The sequence below is a fragment of the Palaemon carinicauda genome, chromosome 14, assembly GCF_036898095.1.
Source record: "Palaemon carinicauda isolate YSFRI2023 chromosome 14, ASM3689809v2, whole genome shotgun sequence".
NCBI lineage: Eukaryota > Metazoa > Arthropoda > Malacostraca > Decapoda > Palaemonidae > Palaemon > Palaemon carinicauda.
The window spans coordinates 47,713,802-47,730,094 of record NC_090738.1 but is presented as its reverse complement, the minus strand read 5'-3'; the positions used below and the strand labels follow the sequence as shown (position 1 = coordinate 47,730,094).

The 16,293-nt window shown below is 39.3% G+C and overlaps 1 protein-coding gene across 5 annotated transcripts in view; it reads right to left on the bottom strand.

Moving 5' to 3' along the window:
- Positions 1-16,293, bottom strand: part of dia (diaphanous related formin 1) — a 299,177-nt gene that overhangs the window by 24,372 nt on the left and 258,512 nt on the right. For all 5 annotated transcript variants that reach the window (XM_068387086.1, XM_068387090.1, XM_068387088.1 and 2 more), the window contains one exon: positions 1,873-1,957. In XM_068387086.1, the coding sequence (XP_068243187.1) occupies positions 1,873-1,957 (85 nt within the window). The remainder of the gene's footprint in view (positions 1-1,872; positions 1,958-16,293) is intronic.

Here is a 16,293-nt window from a genome sequence, read left to right as displayed (position 1 = left end):
ATCCGAAGTTGGTTCTGGAACGGATTAAATTCGTATGTAGAGGTTCCACTGTATATATATATATATATATATATATATATATATATATATATATATATATATATATATATATATATCTCTAAAGTAGGAAGATGTGATGTAGTTCTAAGGGAATAGTATGGGAAATATGTCTGGGTAATAAGCAAAGCTCTACCTCTAGTTTGTTTCTTCATTATGATCAGAGATAAATGTAAACAAAACATTGGTTGCCATTTTTTAACATGCTTTTTAGCGTGTTTAGGAAACGCATGATATAAAATTGCCTTTAATATTTGTGCCTGTTTTAGTTTAGGGTACTGTAGTACATGCATTAAGTGTTCTGTACATTAAAGGGTAGTTTGTTAACAGTACTACGTACAAGGGAAGGTTTTAAAAGTCTGAATATACATGTTGAATAAATAGGTAAATATGGTGTCACTACTTCGCGGATTTTCACCTATCGCGGCCGCGTCTGGAACCTATCTACCGCGATAAACGAGGGTTCACTGTATACTGATTGCAGACTCGAAGAGAAGCTTGGCCGATTAGTGAAAGAATTTGGAAGGGTATGTGAGAGAAGGAAGTTGAGAATTAATGTGGGTAAGAGTAAGATTATGAGATGTACGAGAAGGGAAGGTGGTGCGAGGTTGAATGTCATGCTGAATGGAGAGTTACTTGAGAAAGTAGATCAGTTTAAGTACTTGGTGTCTGTTGTTGCAGCAAATGGTGGAGTGGAAGCAGATGTACGTCAGTGAGTGAATGAAGGATGCAAAGTGTTGGGGGCAGTGAAGGGAGTGGTAAAGAATTGAGGGTTAGGCATGAATGTAGAATGAGTTCTGTATGAGAAAGTGATTGTACCAACTGTGTTGTATGGATCGGAATTGTGGGGAATGAAAGTGACGGACAGACAGAAATTGAATGTGTTTGAGATGAAGTGTTTGAGGAGTATTGCTGGTGTATCTCGAGTAGATAGGGTTAGGAACGAAGTAGAGAGGGTGAGAACGGGTGCAAGAAATGATTTACCAGCTAGAGTAGATATGAATGTGTTGAGGTGGTTTGGCCTTGTTGAGAGAATGGAAAATGGCTGTCTGCTAAAGAAGGTGAAGTATGAAAGAGATGATGGGAGAAGTACAAGAGGACAGCCAAGGTTTGGGTGGATGGATAGAGGGAAGAAAGCTCTGGGTGATAGGAGGATAGATGTGAGAGAGGCAAGAGAACGTACTAGAAATAGGAATGAATGGCGAGCGATTGTGACACAGTTCCGGTAGCCCCTGCTGCTTCCTCCGGTCGCCTTGGATGACCGGCGAGGTAGCAGCAGTAGTGGACTCAGCATTATGAAGCTTCATCTGTGGTGGATAACATGGGAGGGTGGGCTGTGGCCCCTTAGCATTACCAGGCGAACTCGGTTGAGTCCCTCGTCAGGCTGGGAGGAGCGTAGAGAGGAAAGATCCCTTTTTTTTTATTCTTTTGATGTCGGCTAACCAACAAAATTGGGGGAAGTGCCTTGGTATATAAGATAGACTATACATGTATACAAGAAGTGTAATTTTACTCAGTACCAAGTTAATCAAAGAAATAAACAGCACAGTACTTGGATACTGACTATACAATATGCACACCATAAGAGACCAGGAGACCAATGCACATATTTACACATGCTTTTTCATTTTCGAGTATCCAAACGTAACATTTAATGATTAATTCATATATCGATTAATTCATATACCTAATAATGCACTATTCTGTAGCAAGATAGGATGTGTATCATGCAATTCCTCAAAGTGCTTAAAATCACAAAGGTACAGAACATGAATGGTGTACTTGTGTATGTAATTATATTTAGGGGATACTCACAGCTTAATATCTTTATTACTAGTTGGCGACTGTGCGGTTAAACCTGTACGCGAACGACTCCGATTTAATTGGGCTCTTCTCTCGGCTGCAAAAAGAAAAAGAAAATAATTAATTTCCACTATAATACTGTGTCCATCTAATTCTGATAACAACTGAAATTATATGCGACTCAATAATCGTTGGATAGTACCATATTAAGATCAATGGATGATGGCATTTATTTTAAAAAACACAATTTTTATCTGAACTCTTTATAAACATCACACCACAATAAAAATACTGTACAAAAGCTGGTCACAAAAATTAAATTGCAATGAACATTTATATGATGAGCAATAAACAAAGCACTATATAATAAAGTTTATAATAATGTATGGACAAATAATGTACAAGCAACAAATTTCTATTTGACAGAGAAAACCAAACTTGTGTGTTCGGATGAGACATTAAATATTCTGATTTTTTTTTTAACAAACATGTTTTCAAAATACCAATAACTCTCCTCCTAAGAGACAAACATTCTTTATCCATACAGCAGTACTATAAATAGTCAAACTTACTACACCACTCTTATAAAGTGAATGAGCTAAAATAGATTATCCTTTTTATTAATAAAAATTTTCTTTCATTCATTTTAGTGATGTACCACTAACTAATTTCAAATAATTGTACAGAAGGGTACTAAAAAGAGTGCTCTATACTGCAATGACTATTGTAATTCCTCATAAAAAGGAAACTAAGATACCAGTGTGAATGGTTATATTGCCAAAAGAAACTTGTCTAAGATTGTCTTTAAAAAAGACAATCATCTACACAATAAGGAAAAGTATAGAAAAAAAATAAACTGGAAAAAATGGGTTAGGGATGGGGAGAATTTGATGTGTGAATACATTTAGCTTATTTGTAAACCATTCAGAGCTATCATAAAGTCCAATAAAAATTCAATTTCAAATCAAAAGTTGTCCTTGCCAACCAGTTACATACTGCAAATATGCAGCTGGATATGAAATTACAGTATGCCATCAAAGGATAGACACTTTGCTAAGAGGATTCCAGGAAAGCCTTTGTTTAAAAATATTGTAAAAAATTTTCTTTTTCTATACAAACATGTTAAATTGATCTTTAAATTTCTCTGCAATATCATCAAAATTCTAGTGTTGGACTGCAAAAATATAAACATCATACTTCCAAATGTCAAATACTTTTGTACTTTCATAACTCATAGTTTCACCATTTTAGTTTTTTACATAAGGACTACAAGAATCTAAATATTAAAATCAGTTGTTCATTATAAAGGGATACAATTGTTGCCATATAAATTGAAGTTCAATAATAAAATCTATCTTTTTTTTTACAATTACCTAACGGTATAAGTGCTTATATCTATGAAGCACAGCAAGCTTGATATTTAACAACATAAAAATTCTTTAAATACGCTTTCTTCTCCGGTAGTCCATATAGGACCCCAAATGCAAGTAACCCTTACATTGGCCCCACCCCCAAATCTCTTGGCCATCACAATTTGAAGTTGACAGTGCCCTCCTTCATTACATGAACCACTTGAAGTGGGGGGAGGGAAGGTGATCATGTGACCTGGAGTGTCTTCTTGAATTGCACAAAAAATTGGCTTATTGAGAAACTCTTTCAAGATTTTTAATGATTAATCTATTCTGAAGAAGTGTTTTAATTCTTCCCTTTTACCTTGTTTCAAGTGTTGTTCTCCTATCTGGTCTTCAGGTGCTGATTCTCATCTTCATTTGTTGGACAGGTACTTACGGCCTATTAAATTTCTTATTCCTGAACTAGATATTGACCTTTGATACCGTCATTCAATTAGTTCACTATGTATGATGCATAAGATTTTTTATAATTCTGACCATCCTTTCCATTCAGATCATCCCAGATATTTCCATCCCATTCGTAATACTAGGTATGCAGTTAATTCTAAAAGTCACGCTTTCTCCATCATGAGGTTTAATACTACACAGTACTCTAGAAGTTTTATTCCAGCTGTAACAAAGTTGTGGAATTATCTTCCTAATCGGATAGTTCAATCAGTAGAACTTCAAAAGTTCAAACTTGTAGCAAATATTTTTATGTTGAACAGGCTGACATAAGTCTTCTTATGGTTTATACATGAAATATCTGTTTTAATGTTGTTAATGGTTTTAAAATATTTTATTTTAATTTTTCATTACTTCTTATATCGTTTATTTCCTTTCCTCACTGGGCTATTATTTTCCTGTTGGATCCCTTAGGCTTGGAGCATCTTGCTTTTCCAACTGGGGTTGTAGCTTAGCTAGTAATAATAATAATAATAATACAAAACATCTCTTTAAGAGATGATTTGGTATCACTTACAGCACAAACTTCACCCTATGTGAATTTTGGAAGTAACATTTTGGTATTGGGATATACCTCAGAGTTATCAATCAAGCTTGGCAGTAGGTTTCAAAGTGCACCTCAAACTCGTCATGGAAGAAGCTGTGGCCTGATGCCATCTCCGTATGAGACTTCAAAGGATTCGACATAGGCCTAGCTGAAGGCAAAGCCAAAACCGCTGACGATACCGAACTATTCCGCAAATTGAGGTTGAGAAGAGATCCATAGGGTGGTCGTAGATAGGGACGAAATTAATGAGCTTCTCGAGGAGCACCAAGAGGAGCTTACGACATAAAGGTTCTCTGGCAGAAAGGAGGAGGACAGACACGACTACGACAATGGCAGAAATTTAAAAGATGTTATCTTTGTACCATAAATTGGCAGATTTCATAGAAAAGTACCACCCTGAAAATGTTCACATAGGTTGTTTTCCTGTGCAGTTTGACATTTGCTGGAGTCATTTCAGAAACATTTTAAAATGTAGGCGGAGACAAGCTTTCTTGGATCATCATTTTTCAAAAAGTCCATTAGTAAGCCAAGGTGAAGGTCAAAGTAATCCGAAAATACAAAGTGGAAGTGAAGATGAAATTTTGAAAGTGCAAAACATTAAGTGAAAAAAAAAAATCATCTTAAGTGTTTGGTAAAGTTAAGTGGTAATGTTTTTTGCTGTTTGCCCTCCTCGTCTGCTGCCACTTTCACTTTCAGACATCACTTCACTCGAAAGGTAAGGTTATACATTTACGTATAATTTTTTATTATCATTTTTCATTTATCATTGCATTATGCTCTAATATCTATTTCATTTACAGGTATCAACAGTTGGGTTAGGTATATTGAATGATTCAAATGTATCTGGCTCTATTTCATTCAGCTTTACCCTTTACTATAAAATCTAATGTGCTGTTTTCGTAGGACTTAGAACGAATTAGGTGATTTACATGAAAAACGAGACTCATCATACAAAAAAAAAATTATGTTACAAAAGCAACGCCAGAACAAATTAACTTCGTATTCTGAGGTATTACTGTAACCAATTTTTTTTTATGTTAAACATATAATCACTCAAAAGGAAAGCATAATATCAAAAGGATAACCTAAACATTTTTTTCCATCTGAATAAAAAGAGAATTATAAACTGAAAACCTGTCAAGGACCAAGTTACTTCCTCCTAACATGATGCAACCAGCATGGGACAGCAAGAGATAAACCTTTCTGGGAGTCAGACTATGGAAAACATCATCACCAACAAGAGCTTTAAATAAACATAAATACCCAATTAATGTTAATAAGAAAATTATAACTAAATGTAATTCTGTAGTCTTACTAACAAAAAAGAAAACAAAATTCAATATTAAATTTTTAATCTAAGCAGTGAGGTAGATGGCGAGAGCAAACCAAATATCTATTATGGTAAAAATAATAAAAACTAATACCAGGTTAAGGTAAAAAAACAAAATTGAGTAATCCTGGAGTCAAAGTAATTTAAAATAAAGTCATCTTAACACACTAAGCTGAATAACAAGAGCAACTTTGTAAAACACATCCTTGTGCTCTGCTTAATGTAGAATTTGCAAGGACCAAGAGGTGGGGGAATACTGCTGGCTGACCAGACTTAGAATCTGTCCAGGCACCTGATGGTACAAGCCTGGCAATCCTAGGACAGGAAGGTAAAAAACTTTTTTTAAACGTCAAAAGCTTGCACTTCATAGATATAAGCAATGTGAAATAGAGGTAAGATTCATTTAAGAAAATGTATGGCAAGAATACTTGAGAAAGAAATTGCGAGCTCTGAAGAAACATTGAATCTTAACCACACCATCCTAAACATATGGTAAAATGATACCTTCAGTACATAATTTTTCATTCAAAATTAAAAGCTAACATCATATTAACTAAGAACACAATATGAAAATGTAGAAAAATTCAGGTAAAAATTGAGGGAAACTAAGTCAATAAACTAACATATAACCTGATGATAAGGACATAAGCAAGCAGTTGATGGTGCAGCGGTTCACCCAAATATGTCTAAAGGTGAGTCACGGGGTCAGTTACTGGGTTTCTATGGAAAATGGAACAACCTAATGCAGTACCTCACACACCTTCAAATCTACTGTTGCAATTAAATTCAAAACTAGGGTTCGGTCACAAGGGTGTAACCAATAAGGCAATGGTAAAAAAAAAAGGCTTCCATTTTCATATGAACACATGGGTGACATACAGATAATGGGAATCCCCCCGCTTGATGAAATCTTTTACAATTCTCGCATGAAAGAAAACCATAAAAAAAATCCCAAAAGCTCCCCTTAACCTTTAAATGGTCTTTTTTTCTTGGTATACTGCATCCCAATATTCAAAACAACAAACAATTCAAATCAATACATAACAGAAGCATAATTATATAGCAAAAAGAAACTTGCTATAACAAAAATATGGAGTAACAAAATTAGTCATTCCTGAAAAATAAACTGAAAAAACTTGTTATCCAAAAATCATGCAATGGTTTTGATCAGTAACAAAATGCATAATGCTAAATACTGTAAGTCAGTTTATGAAATATTCTTATTTTTCCAAGGGAGTTTGCAAAGCCTAGCTTTATAATTTTTAATACAGCAAATCATAATCATATCTTCTAGGGAAAAGGAAACAACAATTCTGAAAAATTTTGGGCCAAACGATACAGGTCTTATGTTGCTCACATTATAATAATGGATAAAAGGTCAGAGCATCAAGTATTGATCTTCTTGAAACAAACTTACAAACAACAATCAGCTTTCTCATAGCATCAAATTGTTTTTATTAAGCTCTGACTAGAACTTAACAATATGTATTATCTACAGTCTTAATAAAATCCTCATAAATTCTTAAATACACTGAAAGAGCATTACAGTAGATCAGCTAATAACCTTGTTTTCTTTTCAAAGAGTTCAGCTTCCACAACGGGTTACATCACTCGCTGGCTCACTTTCGATATCTGTTAAAGCTAACAGCCTTTTTATTTTGCATCAGGGAGGAGTAGCATGCTGCTTTATATACAGTTTGAAGCCAGCAATTATGTAGATAGTCAAAGCCATAAACATCCAGAATTTTACCCTTTAGAATACCAAGCACACGAGGTATAAAGTCGCTTAAGTAACAACTAGCAATTACTACATGCAGCCACTCACCTAAAAATAAGAGGGCCATCATATACTATATAAAACCTCCTATACCTAAGTTTCTACGGAAGTCTTGCGTGGTAAAATGTTATTTTGATAATAAAATAAATTTTTGAATATACTTACCCGGTGATTATAATAGCTGCAACTCTGTTGCTCGACAGAAAAACTCTACGTAAAAATTCGCCAGCGATCGCTACACAGGTAGGGGGTGTACTCAACGGCGCCATCTGTCGTTCAGATACCCATTACTCATTGTAAACAAAGAACTCAATTTTCTCCTCGGTCCACTGTGTCTCTATTGGGGAGGAAGGGAGGGTCCTTTAATTTATAATCACCGGGTAAGTATATTCAAAAATTTATTTTATTATCAAAATAAAATTTTTCAATATTTAACTTAGCCGGTGATTATAATAGCTGATTCACACCCAGGGGGGTGGGTAGAGACCAGCAAAATATGTTTACTTCATATGAGCTAAGAATTTTTATTTCATTTTTAGAAGTTATCAAAATAACTAAACAAAATAAATAGGTACCTGGTAAGGAAGTCGACTTGAACAATTACTCTGCCTTTTTAAGTACGTCTTCCTTACGGAGCCTCGCGATCCTCTTAGGATGCTGAGCGACCCCTAGGAGCTGAAGTATCAAGGGTTGCAACCCATACAACAGGACCTCATCAAAACCTCTAATCTAGGCGCTTCTCAAGAAATGACTTTGACCACCCGCCAAATCAACTAGGATGCGAAAGGCTTCTTAGCCTTCCGGACAACCCAAAAACAACAATAAAAACATTTCAAGAGAAAGATTAAAAAGGTTATGGAATTAGGGAATTGTAGTGGTTGAGCCCTCACCCACTACTGCACTCGTTGCTACGAATGGTCCCAGAGTGTAGCAGTTCTCGTAAAGAGACTGGACATCCTTAAGATAAAAAGACGCGAACACTGACTTGCTTTTCCAATAGGTTGCGTCGATTATACTTCGCAGAGATCTATTTTGTTTAAAGGCCACGGAAGTTGCGACAGCTCTAACTTCGTGTGTCCTTACCTTCAGCAAAGCTTGGTCTTCCTCATTCAGATGGGAATGAGCTTCTCGTATTAACAGTCTGATAAACTAGGATAAAGCATTCTTTGACATAGGCAAAGATGGTTTCTTAACTGAACACCATAAAGCTTCAGACGGGCCTCGTAAAGGTTTAGTTCGTTTTAAATAGAACTTAAGAGCTCTTACAGGGCATAAGACTCTTTCTAGTTCATTTCCAACCATACGATAAGCTTGGAATATCGAACGATTTTGGCCAAGGTCGAGAAGGCAGCTCGTTTTTGGCTAGAAAACCAAGTTGTAGAGAACATGTAGCCGTTTCAGATGAGAATCCGATGTTCTTGCTGAAGGCATGAATCTCACTGACTCTTTTAGCTGTGGCTAAGCATACCAGGAAAAGAGTCTTTAAGGTGAGATCTTTCAGGGAGGCTGATTGTAGCGGCTCGAACCTGTCTGACATAAGGAATCTTAGTACCACGTCTAAATTCCAACCAGGTGTAACCAAACGACGCTCCTTCGTGGTCTCAAAAGACTTAAGGAGGTCCTGTAGATCTTTATTGTTGGAAAGATCTAAGCCTCTGTGACGGAAGACTGATGCCAACATGCTTCTGTAACCCTTGATAGTGGGAGCTGAAAGAGATCGTTCTTTCCTCAGATATAAGAGGAAGTCAGCTATTTGAGTTACAGAGGTACTGGTCGAGGATACGGATACTGACTTGCACCAGTTTCGGAAGATTTCCCACTTCGATTGGTAGACTCTAAGGGTGGATGTTCTCCTTGCTCTAGCAATCGTTCTGGCTGCCTCCTTCGAAAAGCCTCTAGCTCTCGAGAGTCTTTCGATAGTCTGAAGGCAGTCAGACGAAGAGCGTGGAGGCCTTGGTGTACCTTCTTTACGTGTGGCTGACGTAGAAGGTCCACCCTTAGGGGAAGTGTTCTGGGAACGTCTACTAGCCATCGAAGTACCTCGGTGAACCATTCTCTCGCGGGCCAGAGGGGAGCAACTAGCGTCAACCTTGTCCCTTCGTGAGAGGCGAACTTCTGCAGTACCTTGTTGACAATCTTGAACGGAGGGAATGCATATAGATCTAGATGTGACCAATCTAGGAGAAAGGCATCTATATGAACTGCTGCTGGGTCCGGAATTGGAGAGCAAAATATTGGGAGCCTCTTGGTCATCGAGGTTGCGAAGAGATCTATGGTTGGCTGGCCCCAGGTGGCCCAAAGTCTCTTGCATACATCCTTGTGGAGGGTCCATTCTGTTGGAATTATTTGTCCCTTCCGACTGAGACAATCTGCCATGACATTCAAGTTGCCTTGGATGAACCTCGTTACTAGTGATATGTTTAGACCTTTTGACCAGGTGAGGAGGTCCCTTGCGATCTCGTACAACGTCAGAGAGTAGGTCCCTCCTTGCTTGGAGATGTACGCCAAAGCCGTGGTGTTGTCTGAGTTCACCTCCACCACTTTGCCTTGAAGGAGAGACCTGAAGCTTTTCCAGGCCAGACGTACTGCCAGTAGCTCCTTGCAGTTGAAATGCATTGTCCTTTGACTCGAGTTCCATATCCCCGAGCATTCCCGACCGTCTAATGTCGCACCCCAGCCTACGTCCGATGCGTCCGAGAAGAGAACGTGGTTGGGAGTCTGAACAGCCAGGGGAAGACCCTCTCTTAGGTTGATATTGTTCTTTCACCAAGTCAGACAAGACTTTATCTTTTCGGAAACCGGGATCGAGACCGCTTCTAGCGTCTTGTCCTTTTTCCAGTGAAAAGCTAGATGGTATTGAAGAGGACGGAGGTGTAGTCTTCCTAGTGACACAAATTGATCCACGGATGACAGTGTCCCTACCAGACTCATCCACAGCCTGACTGAGCAGCGTTCCTTCTTCAGCATCTTCTGGATGGATAGCAGGGCTGGGGGCTGATCGTCTTGTTGTTCAGCAACGTCCTCATCAGAGGGTTCCTCATCCGAAACTGATGAGGAAACGGCAACGGAGTGGGCAACGTCTGGCTCGCTGAATCCGGTCGCACTGGTGGATGCGTGACGGAGCCGGACGCAATATCATGGAACTGCTGCACAGTCTGTGAACTGTCAACAACCATGAGTGCGCGAGGAAGCACAGCGTCAACCCGAGACTGTCTAGACCGTCTGGGTTGTGCAGTCAACACCCTACCGGGTTGCTGAGGTTGACGCACTGCGTCAAAACAAGTCACCTCTGCTGGTTGTTGAACGTCCTGAACGTCAAAAACCACCTCCGAGCGTCGCTTAATGTCAACGTGCGGCTGGCAACCCACACTGGGTCGCATCGGTGGAGTAACCACCTCAACTGGCAGACGCGAGTAGGTTACCTCAACGTCAACAGGGCGCACAACCGACCGGTTGGAAGGTTGTTGGCCAGAAGGTTCTTCTCCGCATTTAAGTCCTCTATCAAGGACGCAAGCTTGGACTGCATGTCTTGCAGCAAAGCCCATTTAGGGTCTACGGGAGCAGGTGTGGCAACAGACGGGGTTAGCGACTGAGGCGGAACCGTTTACCATCCCTGAAAGCCTTGTTATGCGTGACATAATAGTACAGCAAAACTTCAAAGGCTCGACAACAGCTGTGAAGTTGACCTGTAAACAACTTGGAGCGTCTCCTGGCTAGGCGCCAGGGAGAGTCTACCAGAATTGAGAAGTCTATCTGGGCAGAGGCATGAACTCCCAAGCCGAGAACTTCTCTCGTGTAATATCAGACTCTCGCTCTATAAACCAGTTTAAAAGAAGGGAAAGCAAAGGCTGTATCCCCCAAACTCCTCCTGGTGAAAAACCAGTCGCCTAGCCAACGTAACGCTCTCTAGGAGAGCGAGAGAGCACTAGGCTAAAAACAACGGCTTCGAAGTAGCTAGGCCTAGTGTAAGTTCTGACGTTTAGGCGAACGAGGAGCAGCAGTTACAAAAAGATCCGGACGAAGATCCTTAAAAAAATCATCATGATTTAATTAAAGTCCATAGGAGGCTAAGCAGCTTTAGGCTCCTCTCCATCTGACAGAGTCCTCAAGGGAATATCAGTAGGAGGGAGAACAGCAACTTCCTCATCTACAGGAACCTTGTCCGATAAAAGCTGAGTCTCTTACTGGTGCATTAGTAGCGGACCAGAACGCAACGTCATGTAACTGCTTGACAGTCTGTGAACTGTCAACAACTGAACTGTCAACCACAACAGGTGCGTGAGGACGCACAGCGTCCACTCGAGACTGCTTTGACTGCCTAGACTGAGCAGTCAAAACAACTCTAGAATGCGGAGGTTGACGCACAGCGTCAAAACAAGTCAACTCCGATTGTTAGTGAACGTCTTGAACGTCAACAGGAGCATCAGCCAGTGGCCTAACGTCCAAATGCGGCTGAAAAACCACACGAGACCGCATCGAGTGTGGTTCTAAACAACCTGACTGACGTGACTAAGCTACGCCAACGTCAACAGTAAGCACAAAGGAACGTTAGGTTGGCTGAAAGCCAGGATATTGATGAGATAAACGGCTAGACTCAACGGACTAATCGGCAGAATAGTCTTCCATAAGGGAGGCAAGCATATACTGCATGTTTTGCCATACAACCCCTTAAGGATCAACGGAAATGGTTGTGGTAATAGATGAGGGTGACGTCTGTGACCGCAACACTTTGCCTACAAAAAAAGACTCTCGGAGTCTGTGTTACGCTTTTGTTAGGCGGCGAGCAGTTATCCGATGACTGCATAGGGTCAGAGCTGTCCTAATGGCTGTAACCAGGACGCTGGACCTGTCCTGAAAGGACTGACTTTCGCTTAAGGGCTCCGAAACCTTGTGACAGGTTTCTTATGCGAAAAGCCTACGGATGGCGAGGAGAAACAACGTCTCTCTCGTCTTATGGTAGGGGAGATCTTGGTAAGATACACCCGATACCATAGAGGGAAAACGTCTGTTCGTTGGTCAAGGCCTCTCGAACCCATAAGTTGTTTGACATTACTTCTCCCCTGGGCTTGGGAGCTTGTAAGAGGTCCCGGACTAGGTGAACGACAGGCATGAACAGACGAACCCTCGGACGCAACACTGTAACACTTTGCGCCTCGGACGCAACACTGTAACACTTTGCGCATATCACTTTATCACTTCGATTTTGTTTTGCACTTATTTCTACCTGAAACACGCAATTCTACCCTTCATTAAAAGGTAGTAATTGCGAAATTAGTCGTATAATGCAAGCTCATAATACCAGCAAAAAACAGAAAACATATTTTAAGATAAAAAGAAAAATCAGTGGCTGGGAAAGAGACTAAACACTAGTTCATATAACTACATTTTCAATCTCTCACCGCACATAGCCTGGGGACGAGAATAAAAACCTAAAAACGTTTTATCCTTCCTCCCCGTACAGCGACTAGGGACGTGAGTAACACGAGAACAACGTTACCCGCTTGAACGGAACGTTTTCTCTCCTCTCTCTCCCTCCGTCTCTATCTCTCTCTCTCTTTCTCTCTTGATTTCGCACCTAAGAGAAGAGCCCAATTATATATCGTCAAAAAAAAACATGTTATTTGACTAAAGGAAAAAACTGAAAGGTTTTTCAAATAAAAAGTTCCTTTAAATTAGAATTTAAAACATTTAAGCTAAGAAAGAATGAACAAAACGTCAGAATCGATTTACTCTTACTGCAAAGTGAAACCGTGATACACTCTCTCTCTATCGTAACGATAGAGCGCATGTTGAACGTGCTGAACGTCAACAACTGCGTAGCATAAAAAACTAAATGTTAGTTCATCTTTGAAAACAGTACGAAGACTATCAAAGAAATTCTTTCATAAAAAATTACATTTAAAAAGTTTTAAATCCTTAGCTCTTTTAAAAGCTAAAGACGATATAAAGGGCTCAACGTTGATTAACTTCGGTTTCCAAGTTAGGACCGCCTACTCTCAGGAAAGTTCTATATAAACAAAGCATTAAAATTTATTTTTATATGTTTATAAAAAATGGAAAGTTAATCGAAGAGGCCTAATAAAGGCGGAGAGATATAAAATATATATAAGTGGAAAATCTATAATGTGATAAGATAATTACTAAAAGCCTAAACACACTTCCGTCTAAGGGAAGGGTCGGCCATTTAAAAGTGAAAGTAAGTCCATACTCTCTTTGTCACCATAATTAAATCTATCCAAAACGAGTTCAAGTTTTAAGATGAAGATAAAACACCTGCATAGCGAAAGCTCAAAACTAGAATAGTGTACTTCACCAAATAGTTGTGAAAACAATTCCAGTTAGCAACAGCGAATTAGTAGGTCTTGCCGGTAGCCCGACAGAGAGAAAATTGAGTTCTTTGTTTACAATGAGTAATGGGTATCTGAACGACAGATGGCGCTGTTGAGTACACCCCCTACCTGTGTAGCGATCGCTGGCGAATTTTTACGTAGAGTTTTTCTGTCGAGCAACAGAGTTGCAGCTATTATAATCACCGGCTAAGTTAAATATTGAAAAATAGGGATTTATACCTATTTTCAAGGTTGCTTAGATATAATTGGCTTGGTGTTTAAGGTGTTTACAAGAACCTATTTTTTTTATCCTATACAGTATGCATAATAGAATACGGATAAGGAAACATAAAATAAAAATGGAAATTACAAAAGATATATGCAATTCCATTTGAAGGAAACATTGCAGAAAAAGATGCCTGTTAGTACAGTATTCCAAAAGATGAAAGATAACCCCAGTATTTAAAAAAATTCAAGAAAAAAAATAATAACTCACGCCTGTCTCTTGCACACAAAAATGTCAAAGTTGACACCACTGTTACTCATCTAATAACTTTTTAGCGCACCCATTCTGTGACAATAAAAATAGTAAAAATACAAACTCAAAAACATCGGTCACACATACCTACGTAGAATAGCTCACCATTCAACTTTTTGGGGACAAATTACAAGAGAACTCAAATAATTATTACTGACATTGTCTCGCTACACTTCAATCAATATACCACTGTCCATCAACTAGCTAGGAAATTTTCTTGATAAACATTCAGTAAAAAACTGTATTCCAAAGATGTTCATTAAGTAAATAACTGGATCCAAAAGAAGCTAACATTACTAAGATGTTACTGGTAGTTTTCTTTTTTTATTAAATATACTCCACAGCATCAAAGAGCAATTTTGAAAGCGATTCAGCCTTCCAATGACAAATGGAACATTTTAAGAAAATATTCTCTGCAAAATACAAACCAAGAATTCCTTTCAAATTAACAAGTTCGTACATGGCATGACCCACCTAGTATAGTATTCAATATATGTCACTGACATAAATTTATATGCAACAAGACAAATTTGTCATAATTTGTATTTTTCCCACCATATAAACATTCCACTATTTATATTAGGTATATTGTTTCCAGCAAAGCTGAACTAGCCATGATACTTTTTAGTGAGGGATAACTACCGCACTCGCTAGTAATCAGGTGGGGGTGGGGTAGCCCGGCTACCCCGCTCACTCACACTGGCAGGACAAACCTTCCACTATTTATATTGGGTAGACTCATTCTTAGGAGGAAGGAAGTCCGTTACCAACTGGCTCTGGTATTTGACCTGGGGTTCTCTCTACTTTGGTAAGACCAAAGTAGTAGGAACACTTACCCTCTCTAAATTCTCATGCTATGCCCTATAAAGGTAAGCGCTTTTAGCAGCTTGCAGAAGTTTGTGTGTTTGTGAAACTAGCAACAGGGCTGGTCTTTAACATAGGAACTCGCATACAAACCGAGATTCCTTAGACATTACCCAATACCTTCCCTTGAGAGATGTTGAAGACGTAACAAAGTATTATTTCTGTACGTAGGATACGCAAGTGAAATGAGTCTTACCTGCAGAGAGATGAGGCCAGCTTATGCTGAGGGACCATGGTGCTGTTTTCCCCAGGGGGGGAAGAAGGTAAAAAGCAGAAAGAGCCAGTCGTTCTATTAAATTCACCCCAGACTAACTCGGGCAACCTCAGCCCTCAATCCTCTGCTACTACCCCAACAAGGAGCTTGGGGTGTTTAGACCACTTGTTGTGCAGCCACCTCATGACCTTTGGAGAACAGATCCAGGTTCCTGTGGGTTACGTCTTGCAGGTAATGAGCAGTGACGGTTGTCTGAAGTTTCCACACACCCGCTTGCAATTACTGCAACACGGAGAAGTTCTTTTTGAATGCCATGGAAATTGCAATGCCCGACGTCATGAGCTCTGGGTCGTTTGGAAGGAGGGGGGTCTGGATTGAGGTCTAACTCAATTGTCTTGTGTATCCAAGAGGAATTGGAATTCCTAGTGACCCTCTCTTGACCTTCCCCATGCTTACAAGCAGTGCTTGTACACGGGGGGCGAGCTGCTGCCATTCTCTTAGGGTAACACCCCAGATTCCTCACTGGACAAGTAACAGTTGGTCTGGATCTTTGGTTACAGAACGAAGACTCTCTATAATGAATGAACCAAACATAGTCTCGTATACTTGGATTTGTAGTCTTAGCAATAAACTCATGGATGTAGCTCAGAATTCCTTCTCCCCATCTCTTTGAATGGGAGACATCAGAAGATAGACCATGGAGTTCGCTAACTCTTTTGGCTGAAGCCAAAGTGAGTAGGAACACCGTCTTCCACGTTGTGAAAAATGAAATAGTTATATAGAAAAAATTCAAATGATTTTATTATTATATTCTGTATCTATATTCTTTATTGGAATGTTAGTTTTTATACTTTGGTCACTCAACCTTGTCTCATTCTATTCTCTTTTTTTCAGCACGCCCTACTCCCTGTAGGGCTTGGAGAGGCTAACTAGAATTGCAGTCAAGCAGTAGAGGTACTGCCATGAATAAGTGATGTT